The sequence below is a fragment of the Pundamilia nyererei genome, unplaced genomic scaffold (genome assembly GCF_000239375.1).
Source record: "Pundamilia nyererei isolate P.nyererei 1_Seehausen unplaced genomic scaffold, PunNye1.0 scaffold00176, whole genome shotgun sequence".
Lineage (NCBI taxonomy): Eukaryota > Metazoa > Chordata > Actinopteri > Cichliformes > Cichlidae > Pundamilia > Pundamilia nyererei.
In genome coordinates, this window is record NW_005187577.1 from 522,107 (window position 1) to 534,653 (window position 12,547).

At 43.1% G+C, this 12,547-nt stretch overlaps 2 protein-coding genes across 11 annotated transcripts in view; one reads left to right on the plus strand and one right to left on the minus strand.

Annotated features, from left to right (window-relative positions):
- Positions 1-5,313, plus strand: part of pikfyve (phosphoinositide kinase, FYVE finger containing) — a 31,339-nt gene extending 26,026 nt beyond the window's left edge. For all 9 annotated transcript variants that reach the window (XM_005746278.1, XM_005746272.1, XM_005746273.1 and 6 more), the window contains 9 exons: positions 75-155; positions 886-980; positions 1,079-1,138; positions 1,394-1,570; positions 2,395-2,498; positions 2,573-2,701; positions 2,942-3,203; positions 3,285-3,359; positions 4,805-5,313. In XM_005746278.1, coding sequence (XP_005746335.1) covers positions 75-155; positions 886-980; positions 1,079-1,138; positions 1,394-1,570; positions 2,395-2,498; positions 2,573-2,701; positions 2,942-3,203; positions 3,285-3,359; positions 4,805-4,920 — 1,099 coding nt within the window. In that variant the 3' untranslated portion in view covers positions 4,921-5,313. The remainder of the gene's footprint in view (positions 1-74; positions 156-885; positions 981-1,078; positions 1,139-1,393; positions 1,571-2,394; positions 2,499-2,572; positions 2,702-2,941; positions 3,204-3,284; positions 3,360-4,804) is intronic.
- A 2,057-nt stretch (positions 5,314-7,370) lies between these two features.
- Positions 7,371-12,547, minus strand: part of ankrd44 (ankyrin repeat domain 44) — a 33,288-nt gene continuing 28,111 nt past the window's right edge. For both annotated transcript variants that reach the window (XM_013914176.1, XM_013914177.1), the window contains exon 28: positions 7,371-11,473. In XM_013914176.1, coding sequence (XP_013769630.1) covers positions 11,442-11,473 — 32 coding nt within the window. In that variant the 3' untranslated portion in view covers positions 7,371-11,441. The remainder of the gene's footprint in view (positions 11,474-12,547) is intronic.

Genomic DNA, 12,547 nt, shown 5'->3' on the forward strand with positions numbered 1-12,547 from the left:
CTCTGTTTTTAAATTGGCACCATTGATTTCACGTTTGGAAAAATATGCTAAAATATACGATTGTCACCATTCAGCTGCAAGGAGTACAAAACAGCACTGGATGATCTGTCTAAGGTGTCGAACGCAGGAGGAGAGGAGACTTCACAGCCCAGCAGGTACGCTGCATTCCCACCGGAGCTTCAACTCTGTGCCTCAAAATCCACTGTGCAGCTGTTAGCTTATTTCTGTTATCTATTAATTATGTTTGCACTTAATTAATGAACACAATACATCAGAATATGGTGAAGAATTAAAGGTAACGTCCTTATTGTTAACAATCATTTAAAATGCTAAGGTACTTTAATTTCATATATCCTCTTTAACCCCAGTTTAATTACGGAGCATCTCTCGCAGCTTTCCAATCCCATTATTTTCGTTTGTGACGAAGTGGCATCATCACACAAATCAAAAGAGAATAATCTGGCTGTTGGCTGTCTTCTTCCAGCCAACAGCCCAAGTGCCAATTTCTCACAATCTACATTTTTAAAATAGTTATTTTTATATATGTATTGATTGTGGTTAAATAGGAGCATTTAGCACCTTTAGACCCTCGGGAGATGGGGGAGACCAAAATTGATACTGGACTCTAAGTGAATATTGGATAATAAAGTGATGACGATAAGCCAAGCATATCAACTGAAGTCATTAACATGACTCTTCAGGACTTGTTTCTGCTGCCCCCAAGTGGCCAAACCAGCCACACCAGAGTTGTGTTGTGTTAGAGGATAGTAATGGTTTGAAAAGCCCAGCAGTGTAAGAGCAAAACTTAATCTAAAACTCAAATGGTTCAAATTTTAAACAAATGAATTCAAATGTGAGTCGAGTTTTCTACTGTCTGGTCCTCAGTGGTGGAGAGAGCCGGGTTAAGAGCAGCCCTGCCAGGCCCACCGAGACGACAGCATCACAGCAGAGTCGCAGCAGCACAGACACAGATTCTCTCAGTAAGTGTTCACATACAACACAAAGTCAGTGAAAGAGCAAAGGCTGTAGAGGCGTACCTGGAGGTGCAATGTTTCAATTCTGTCTCTGTTTTGTGCAGAAGAGGCCGACTCAGCAGATAAGCAGAAGAAACAGGCCCTAAATCCACACGTTGAGCTGCGTGAGTGTTTTATTATTACTGTTTTCTTAACTGCTTTTCCAGTCGGGGGCTGAGAGTGGTGCACACTGGACAGATCACCTCACGGCTTCACGCTTAATGTGGCAGAACGTGCAGACGTCAAACCAAACCTTGTTGGTTAGGACACAATGCTAACCACTGCATTACCGTGTTGCACACTCTTTGGTTCACGCTGAATGCTATCCCTCTGATAAATGTGTCTAAGCCTGCTGTTCCTTACTGCCTTCTTATTTTCAGAGTTCTCCGATGCCAACGCCAAGTTCTACTGTCGGGTCTACTACGCCAAGGAGTTTCACAAGATGCGAGAGGAGATCATGGAGAGCAGTGAGGAGGATTTCGTCCGCTCGCTGTCCCACTGCGTTAACTGGCAGGCTCGTGGGGGGAAATCTGGAGCTGTGTTCTACGCAACAGAAGGTTGGGGCTGATATCCTCACAGATACAACATAGATACAAAAGGGGCACATGAGCTTGCACAAGTATGTATGTGCACATGTGTAAAAGGAAGCGTGCTTGTGCTTCTCTAAATAAAATAGTACGTACAAAATGCATGCAAAACATCGTGACACTTGTGAATATGGCAAATAATAAAGTAAACACTATATCTGTGTGTGGCAGGCACTGAGGTGTCCTGCTTTATTAGGACTGTGTAATGATGGTGGCTGTAGCTCAGGTGTAGAGCAGGTCATCTACTAACCAGAACGTTGGTGGTTTCATCCCTGGCCACCGTGTTATGGACAAGTTGTTGGTCAGTGAGTGTGCGGCGTCCCTCGGGTTCCCCCATGCTCGTAATGTTCAATTTGAAAGTCACCAAGATGGCAACAGCGAAAACCCTACGGCTACTTACTAACCACAAAAGCCATGTCACGGTGGCTGTGCCCATTGTTTATATACAGTCTGTTTATGCCCCACACGTTGAGTCACCTCTCCCACATTTTGATTGGCTCTAATGGGCCTGATTAGAAATATGCTCCCACCTATGAATGCAGCCCTACCAAACCTACGGATCAGCTGAAGGCAAAGTTAAAAAGAATACGAAAATGAATACAAGGACCATAAAATAACCTTTATTTGTTTTAAAAACACGTCTGTTATGCTCCACACCTGCTCTCCGATTTAGGGACCTGGTCACTAACTATTTTGATAATGGAAACGACGCCAAACCTCTGCTAGCTTCAGACACTTCAGGATGCATGTTTTGTTCTTTCCTCTGATGTAAGTCCTGCTGTGTGCCTTGTCAGACGACCGCTTCATCCTGAAGCAGATGCCCAGACTGGAGGTCCAGTCCTTCCTGGACTTTGCACCCCACTACTTTACCTACATCACAGGAGCTGTGCAGCAGAAAGTATGCATCATAAACACTCGCACCGTTTCTAACCATCTGATTGCAAATGAGTAACGAGCGTGTTTGCACCACAGCGGCCGACGGCGTTGGCGAAGATCCTGGGTGTGTACAGGATTGGCTACAAGAACTCTCAGAACAACACGGAGAAGAAGCTGGACCTCCTTGTTATGGAAAACCTGTTTTATGGACGCAAGATGGCTCAGGTCAGAGATGTGGTGTCACTCTGCCTCTCAGTGCAGACAGGACAGGACACACTGTTTATTCTTGATGTAGAACATGGAAAGGACAATACTTGTAACATGTTTGTCCGTAATTCATCAAAGTGTGAACAAACGTGTTTACAGGTCTAACACAAATCTTAGATCCATCACAGTTTCCTCAGTAGTGGCTGTTTGGATCATGAGGACCTTTTGACCTCTGTTGATGCTGTGACGTCCCTGCAGGTATTCGACCTCAAAGGCTCGCTGAGAAACCGCAATGTGAAGACAGAATCGGGCAAGGAAAGCTGCGAGGTGGTCCTGCTGGACGAGAACTTGCTGAAGCTGATCCACGACAACCCGCTCTACATCCGCTCCCACTGCAAGTCCATCTTACGAGCTGCCATTCACAGCGACGCCTACTTCCTGTCTAGCCACCTCATCATTGACTACTCCCTGCTGGTTGGGCGGGACGACGCCACCGAGCAGCTGGTCGTTGGGATTATAGGTGAGAGGAGGAGGAGAAGCGTTTTTTGGAGACTTTTGTTGGGGTTTTGTTTTAATTTGTTCCCCTCTCTCGTTTCTGCAGATTACATCAGGACGTTCACCTGGGACAAGAGACTGGAAATGGTTGTTAAATCCACTGGAATCCTCGGAGGCCAAGGTAAATGTCATAAAGCCCACAGAAAGTATGGCTGCATATGGAGGGATGGATTACTTAGGCTACGTTCACACTGCAGGCGAAAGCACATCAAATCTGACTTTTCTGACCCTGTGCGACCCATATCCCATCATGGTATGACAGTGTGAACGGCACAAATCCGATATTTTCAAATCCGATCTGGGTCACTTTCATATGTGGTACTGAATGCGATACATATCTGATGTTTTTGAAAGCGACTGCTGTTTGAACGGTCATGTCGCATTAAATCCGTCTTTTACGTCACTGACACAAGACAGACGCCAATTATCAGCGCCCGAGAAGACATCGTGAACGCTTCCTGGCCATCCAGCGTAGATGTCAGTGAAACTGTTGGGAAGACAACGTTGGAGAAACGTGAACATTTTATTTGTACTGTATAATCTGCAGATTCTGACAGAAATCTGCAACTATCCTTTGAAGCACCGCTCCTCTAAAACAGCAATAAGGATAATTATCAGGCCATATGTAAATAACAAAATAACTTTACAACTTGAAGCTAAATTGGGAAACGGCAAATGGTAAATGGCCTGTATTTGTGTAGCGCTTTTCTAGTCCCTAAGGATCCCAAAGCGCTTTACACAACCAGTCATCCACCCATTCACACACACATTCACACACTGGTGATGGCAAGCTACATTGTAGCCACAGCCACCCTGGGGCGCACTGACAGGGGCGAGGCTGCTGGACACTGGCGCCACCGGGCCCTCTGACCACCACCAGTAGGCAACGGATGAAGTGTCTCACCCAAGGACACAACGACCGAGACTGTCCAAGCCGGGGCTCGAACCGGCAACCTTCCAATTTTAAGGCAAATACTGTTTGCTCTGGGTCTAAACAGAGCGCGTTGTGTGCGACGTCTTCTTTTGCACATGCGGGCCGCTTTGAGGGTTCACACTAGAGCGCGTCTGCTGTCACATTTTAATTGTAGTGTGAACACGCAGACAAAAAAAATCGGAGTTGATCAAAAAATCGGAATTGAGCATTAAGACCTGCAGTGTGAACGTAGCCTTAGATATTTGTGTCCAGCTCGTGTAGGGGCTGTGAAACGCCAAGTCACCCTTAGTGTTAAAGCTCGGTGTCAAATCTGAGCACATAGACGTGAAACCTAAGATAAATAAACTTTAACACAAAGCCAATGAGAACAACAGAGAGAAAGTGGCAATAGTGGAGTTACTCTCCAACATATGAAGCCTGAGCTTTTAGCTCACAGGAGGTTCATGTGTTGGCTTCAATCATTTAAACTTCAGCCAGTTTTATAAAACACTTTGAGTGCTTAGGTAGAGTTTAATATAAATGTATATGTGTATATATGACAGAATGCTTTTGTTTTTCTTCTTCATCGGTGTACTTCCAGCTGAATTACAATCCTCCTTCTCCTCTGACGAGTTGCTGTGCTTTGTTTCCAGGGAAGATGCCCACTGTGGTTTCTCCGGAGCTGTACAGAGCTCGCTTCTGCGAAGCCATGGACAAATACTTCCTGATGGTCCCTGACCACTGGACTGGTCTGGGAACTAACTGCTGAGACTGAGTACTGATCAACAGAAACACAGCCACTGTGCACAAAGCAGACTTTCCTGTAAACGCCTGGCTGAGAGCTAGAAGCACACTGGACCTTGTAAATCTTTAAGAATGGTGCAGGCTAAATCCTGACAGACAGCAGTGTCATTCCAGCAGAGCCAGCACTCTGCATCCGTGGCATTATGAAAACAGTCTAGAACATTCAGTTTTATCCCAGTATAATCAGGTTCTAATGACTAACCCTCTGGATTCCTGTTATTTTATAATTAGTGCCATGAGTGGAGCCACTGACGGTAGTCGCTGTGGCAGTTTTAGTTTGTTAAAAAGACTCATTCATGTAATTTAAAATTTGTAAATGTAAAGAGATTATGTAACTATTAAAAGGTTCTTATCAATATCTTCTGTTTCCACTGATGTTAATGAAGATAGATGCACGAATATAGAATAGAATAAACCTTTATTATCCCCCAGATGAGAAATGTCGGAGTTACAGAGCTCTTACAGCAAGGGAAAAATGAAAAATAAAAGGAAGACACAAGGTGGTCCTATAAACATAAGCAAGTTTGTATATACATGTTGTCACCTCAGCCCTCAACATACATCTATGTTGCAATGGCTCGTCTTAACTGCACTCTTTATCAGACAGAGAACTGAAAGACAATCAAAAATACTTCCGGCTTCTTGCTGGGGATCATTTTCTGTTTTTAATATTATTTCATTCATTTCACAGGATCGAAAACAGGGTTTAACCAATCATGAGAGTTTCAGTTACACTGGATGCTGTTAAAGGATGAGTGATGAATGAATGGGACCGTTAAAGTACTTTACTTGAGAGTCCTCACCCAGTTCTTCTCAGCACTGTGGAACTTTTTCGTGTCTTTCAGCCTGTTTTGGGGTTTTCAGGCTTTCCCAAACCACTTCATCACATTAATTGACCTGTTTCTAATAATTCAATCTGACAATAAGCACACTGTCAGACATTTCTGTTTTCTTCTGTGGGAAATGAGAAACAAGTGTTTTTGCGTTGTTTTTAAATAGTCCATACATTAATCCTCTTAATGCCCCTTTACTTGTGATTGGCTAACATCTGGGAGCCTAGTGAGAGGTAGCAAGCAACCTGTCTGTACTTCATGGGTGTGCTGTGCCTGTAGCATTGACCATATAAAGCATATGCTCTGAGAAACATGAACACGGACAGTATAACGCAGATGTCAAACATCAAGCCCAGGGACCAGAATCAGTCCAACAACCAGACCAATGAGGAGCACGACGTCCGAGCGGCATTGAGGAGAGTGAGCACAGAGAAAGCAGTGCAGCAGACGGCATCACCGGCCGTCTGCTGCACTGCTGTGCTGACCAGCTAGCAGGTGTGTTCACTTCCATCTTCAACGAGTCCCTGGCGAAGTCTGTGGTCCCCACATGCTTCAAAAGATCCACCATCATCCCTGTGCCCAAGAACAGCAAACCCTCATCCCTGAACGATTACCGGCCAGTTGCACTGACCTCGGTAGTAATGAAGGTGTTTGAGAGGCTGCTGAAGAACATCATCTCCTCCTCCATCCCAGACACCACAGATCCGCTCCAGTGGTGAAGAATCTGGCATCATGGTGCCGGGACAACCATCTCCAGCTGAACGTCAGCAAGACCACGGAGCTGGTGGTGGACTTCAGAAGGAGTCAGCACAGAGACTACAAGCCCATTATCATCAATGGAGCTCCAGTGGAGAGGGTGCAGTCCTTCAAGTATCTCGGTGTCCACATCTCCTCAGACCTGACATGGTCTGCCCACATTCAGGTCCAGACCAAAAAGGCCAGGCAGCGCCTGTATCACCTACGACAACTGAGGAAGTTCAGGGTGTCTCCAGAGATCCTCAGGACTTTCTATGCAGGTGCTGCGGAGAGCATCCTCACACAGAACATCACATCCTGGTCAAGGAGCGTGTCAGGTTACATTTCACTCTGTGTTATACTTGTATAACTATGCATGTGACGAATAAAGAACCTTGAACCTCCAATCAGGCCCGCTAGGGAGCTCTGGAAAATGTGAAGGACAAAAATGTCAGACTTTTAACTGTATTTTCAGCTTTTCCTACTGATAAAGACCCCACGGTCACTTACAGTATACTGAAGTAATTCAGTTACACACATCTGTAATTTTACACATTTAAAATCTGTAAGCACAACTTGTGCTTTCTTTCATTTACTACAGCAGCATTTCTTTATCATGTAGAGACATATTGTTGAAATTACTCTTCTCTGTCTTAAACTAATGATTGATTACATGAGTAGTTAGGTTTCTTTACACTGACAGAAACTGGGTTTTCACTGGTCTGGCCCACAGATCAAAACAGGTTGTATGTGACCCACAATGTAAGATGAGTCTGACATCTCTGGTGTAATGAGTCTCCTCACAGATTGATGGAAAAAGAAAAGAATTGGCATGTTTTTAACTCCAAACAGATTTTTATTGTTGTACAGTTAATATAAAACAAAGTGGAGGTGACAAACAGCCCTCAGCATGCCGTACTGCATCAGGAACTGCTATGAAAATCACACGACGATTGTCAGGCCTGCTGAAGCTCATTTTCTGGTTGAATACTGGCGGACAGGCTCTGTCTCTCAGGGACAGCGGAGGCAGTAAAGACTGTGCTTGCTAACAATATGTGTGCTTATCTGGCAGCTAACAGGATTCACAACTCATTACGTTTTAAATCCAAAGTCAAACAAAACCATCTGGGATGGAGATTTCTTCATACAAAGCTTTCCCTTACAGTACATAATGTACAAAAAAGCAGGTGGATTTCATATCAGTACCTAAGCTAGTGCGCACACACACACACACACACACACACACACACACACACGGCTGGAGATATTGTCTTTTTTTCTTATTGTCAACAAATGACTGATAACTAAGTCCTTGCTCTGAGCCGCAGGCCTCGACTGTTGTTGCAAAGTTGAAATCGATCTTGCTGTAGTAAGACTCACTCGTGTAACAATAACAGAAGACTAAAAGGCTTTCCACTCGGAATACGTTGGAAATCAAAGGCTTCCAAATACTCACTCAACTGGGTGAGTATTACGAGTTAATCATCTAGCAGGAAGAGTATGAGGTCTGACGGTAAAACCTCCTTAATTTATTGCATGAGGAACAAAAGGATTTATGGAGCAGTGGATTTGTTGACAATAAAATTAGGGGGATTAAATCTCCAGCCTTTAACTCTCTCGGGTCTAAGTTGTCACAGGTGGTGACCCCGACCCTACCCTCGGCAAGCAAACATCATTTTTTCCTTTTTATTACTTTGTTCTCCAAAATCTTGGCAATCAGGGGCCAAAGAAAAAATCAGTTCAACTGACAACACGAAAAACAATTCACATTTTTTGCAAAAACTCAAAAACAAAATGATGACTTAGACCTCAGAGGTTTAAGGTGACAAAACAACCAAAACTGTGTCAAACACTGTCATTCAATACAACATAACCACTCATATTTAGCTCAACGCATTAAAGAATAATTTCACACAATTTCAAAAAAACTGGTGGTACCTGGTGGTGCTCAGCCACGCCTAGTTTTTGTTTGTCCAGGTTTTAAGATTTGCACCTCCACAGAGAGGAGAAAGAGATCGCTGTTTTCACGGTTTCAGTCATTTCCCAACTTAAACAATGAATCAAGTATTCCTTCTTTCTTCTTGCAGTGAGATTTATATTTATAGGTCCATTCAGTAACTGTGCTTTCAGTCACATCATATGACCACAGCAGCACATCAAGTCTGGTTTTACAAGTTTGACCTTCAAATCCATTTAGCAGCTCCTCATAACTGACGGCTGGTTTGGAACTTTCTTCTCACTTTTAAAAGTGTCTGGTGTGTACAAAAGGCGAAAAACCTACACAAACAATAAAACGGTAGAGGTCTGAGGTAAATCTCTCAAAGCATGGCTAAAATCTGCACCACTCGGTACCACCAACACTTTTCCTATTTTGCAATAATAGTGAACTCATCCTTTCCAACTACTCATAAAAGAAAAAAAGACTCATCAAGGCACTGGACACATTCGAAACAATGGCACATAGCTGGCAGAGCGACAAACAGTGGGGAGGAATGTGAGGAAAGTGGTCAAAGCCCTGTGTTAATTTACATTTAAGTGCTGGCATTGTTTGTACCACCGTGTAATGGATCATATATAGCACAACAGAGCTAAACAGAGCTTTTCATTGCCTCAGAAATTTGGTCTTTGTTGAGAATCTGGGCATTTACGATTAAACATTAAAGTACAAAAAAAGAAGCTTTGCCTGGAAGTGTGCAAGCATGCACAACACAACAGGTAGGGATGCAAATGGAGTGAAAACAGTGCAGATGGCCATTCAAGGCCAGAGGACAAAATGCATAAATCTCATCTTTCAATCTGATCTCCACAGACCTTATATTCATCACTAGGTACATCCCCATTACCTTATCACATCACTCCATTAAAAGTACAGATGGTGCTTCAAAGAATCAAGAGAACAGCCTTTGTTTCATGGCCACAGGAAGTCATTCAAGTGGTGGACACAAGCGTCTTTATCTCTTCAGTCTGGTTTTAAACTGGAAGAACCCCCAGGCTGGTTTTAGCATAGCAGCAATGCTAACCCCCATGGTTGATATCTACAACTCCACCTGTGATACATTAGTTCTTGACTTTACACCACATACTGACAATACTGAATGTTTTCAAAAATGTCCCGAACAACAACATTAGATACCACTAGCTTTGATCTAATATAGTAAAAACACTTTGTGCTAATGTAGCAGCTATTTTCTTTAGGCTAACAGCACTGCTAACGCAATCCTTTTTTAAATTGAACTAGGATTTTGACTTATCTGTGTAGCTACTATACTACCATAAAATGTACCACGCTTTGATTAATATAAAATTAAATCAGATATAAATGCATCCTTCAACATGAAACATGAAATGGCTAACATAGCAAAAGATTTGTCAGGATTATGCTAACGTAGCATGTATCTATGTCCTCTTGAGGCTAACGTTAACTTATTTAACATTAACAGACTATCATTATTACTGTTCAGCTCTTCTGAACACAGCTTTGTGCCTCAGTGTTTGCATTAGCATTTAAATTTATGCTGAAACACACGTGACTGTGGAACTGAAACGAACTTGGGATATTTATTTATTAATTGACGTGAGGGAATGTGGAAAGAAGTAGAAAAACTTCAGGGACAAATATGTTTACCCAGGATGTTTCCATCAGCTGGAAACATCAGTGGACATACCCACTTGGTAATTAACATGTAATGAACCAGCACAAGCATAAATGCTGACGGCCACTTACGTGGGTTACACATGGTAAGCTCTACCATGATTTACCACAGAACTCTAAATCAGGCTTGAGGAATCTTTCGTCAGGGCTGTGTCATCTGGATTTCTCGATGTAAAGGTCATTGAGATGTACCTAGTGTTTCGTATCCTCTATTCTGGTCTACAGTTGAACTAGGAACGTCTTTCGGAGAGGCCACACAATTCCCATTCTATCCAAACGTCATCCAAACCAAACAAAAACCTACAAATTTGTGCTTCAGCTGTTAAACAGTTAAAAACAAGCTCTATGTACCTGTTTATATGACCTTTTGTCACATGTTCATTATTTACTCGTGGAAGTCAAATATTTGGTACAACAAGCCTAAAATCATAAAAAGTTTAAAATTACACTCTGATTTCTTAATAGTCTCCTTCGTTTTGTACAAACAGTTAAAAATGGCTTTTTTTAAAAAGACAACACGAGTCTCCGCAGCGAGCTGCTGTGCCGTGCAGAGACTAAGTACCGAGGTCGTTTGGATTTAAGCACCCGTGAGTAGAAAGAATGAACCGTGGTGTAAATTAACACAAGCATGCAGACCCAAACTGGTCCAGATCGAGTTCTTGTTCACGGAGCGACTCGTTGGGCTCCAGTCAGTCAGTCCTGGGCAGTGCAGCTGCTCCCATCTTGGTTTTTCTTTTAAAAAAAGAGCATTACAAAAAAAGAAGCTGCAGGGTCTCCAGCCTGGCGTCAAAGCAGAGCGATTCAGTTCGTGTTCATGTTCCCAACATGGGGAACAGAAGATATAGACACTGCATGTGGAGCACCAAAGGTTCAATATTAAACAAACAGAAGACATGAGAAATATGAATATTATTTAACCATCTATTAGAAAATATTCCAACTCATCTTACGATTAATTATTGTCCACAAGTTATTTATTTAATATTGAACTTTTATGGGCTCTATGAATGACCAAGTCTCTATCCTTCTCCCTCAGTTGTGCACTCAAACACTGCATCATTCCTCGCCGAGGAGAGAGGTAAGACGTTCACGTGCACTCTTGGAGGTAGGAAGCTAGAGAGTCGGTTTAGAGGGGTCAGAAAGTTTCGGAATCCTCTGAGTCGTTCTCTGTGGTTCCCTCGCTGGATGGTCCCGAGGGGTTCCTGGGGCTGCGTGACGCCCGAGGGCCAGTGGATAGGCCTTTACCCCCCTGGTGGGGTATATGCCTCAACAAGGACCCTGGGGAGGGAGCTCCAGAGCTGCAAGGTGAGCAGAAAGGCATCATGGTAGCCAGAATGAGAGCCAAACAGTCAGCCACCTCTCTACTAGGAGCACAAGCCAGAGCAGGCGTCAGACCTGAGGTAGAGCGACAGAGAGAAAGAACGGAGACAGAGGGAGGGAGGGCGACAAAAACGGACAAAAAGGAGGAACAGAGCGAGACGTGGACAAGGAGGAAGCGGAGGAAGGCAAAGCAGCATCGGAGCAGCATCCCGTTAGAGTTCAGCCAGTTGACAGTGTGAGCAGACAGAAGGGGACAGCGACAACAACAGCAGCCCGACACCAAAGTGGACAATAAATAAACAAAGCGCAGTATAGTCACAAAGTAAAATAAAAACTGGAGACCTCATCTCATCTAGCTGCAAAACAGACTCCCATATTAAAAATATGACTTTATATCAAAAAATGATGTGTTTACTTGCAGGAAAAGATGTTGGTTTTTCATTTCCATTGTATTTATACAGCACCAAATCACAACAGTCACCTCAAGGCATTTTATATTGTGAGGTAAAGACTCCACCATGACAGAAAGAAAACCCAGATAATTAGACAAAACCTTATGAACAAGCAACAGTGGAGAGGAAAAACTCCCTTTTAACAGGAAGTAACCTCTGGCAGAGAGCGCATCCACCTGCTGTGATTGGTTGGGGATGAGCAGAAGGAACTGTACAGGAGGTTTGTATTCAGCGTTTTTATATTTTAAAGTTTAAGTTTCATTACAACTTTACCAATCTCATCCGAGCCTTCTTTTCCCACAGGTTTCTTCCTGTTAAAAGAGTGTTCTTCCTTCCCACTGTCGCAAAGTGCTTGTTTATAGGGGGTCAGCTGATTGTCGGGGTTTCTCTCTGATATTAAAGAGTTTTTAAACATTTTAAACATATGATTTGGTGTCATATAAATTAGGGCTGTTCGATATAACGATATATATCGGATGACGATATAAAAACATCTGTCATTTCATTTTACACTATCGTTTGTTTTGTGGTGTCGCAAAATAAACTGTCTACGGCAATATTTTTTCATGGTTTTGATGGTCACTGTAGTGGCTATATTAA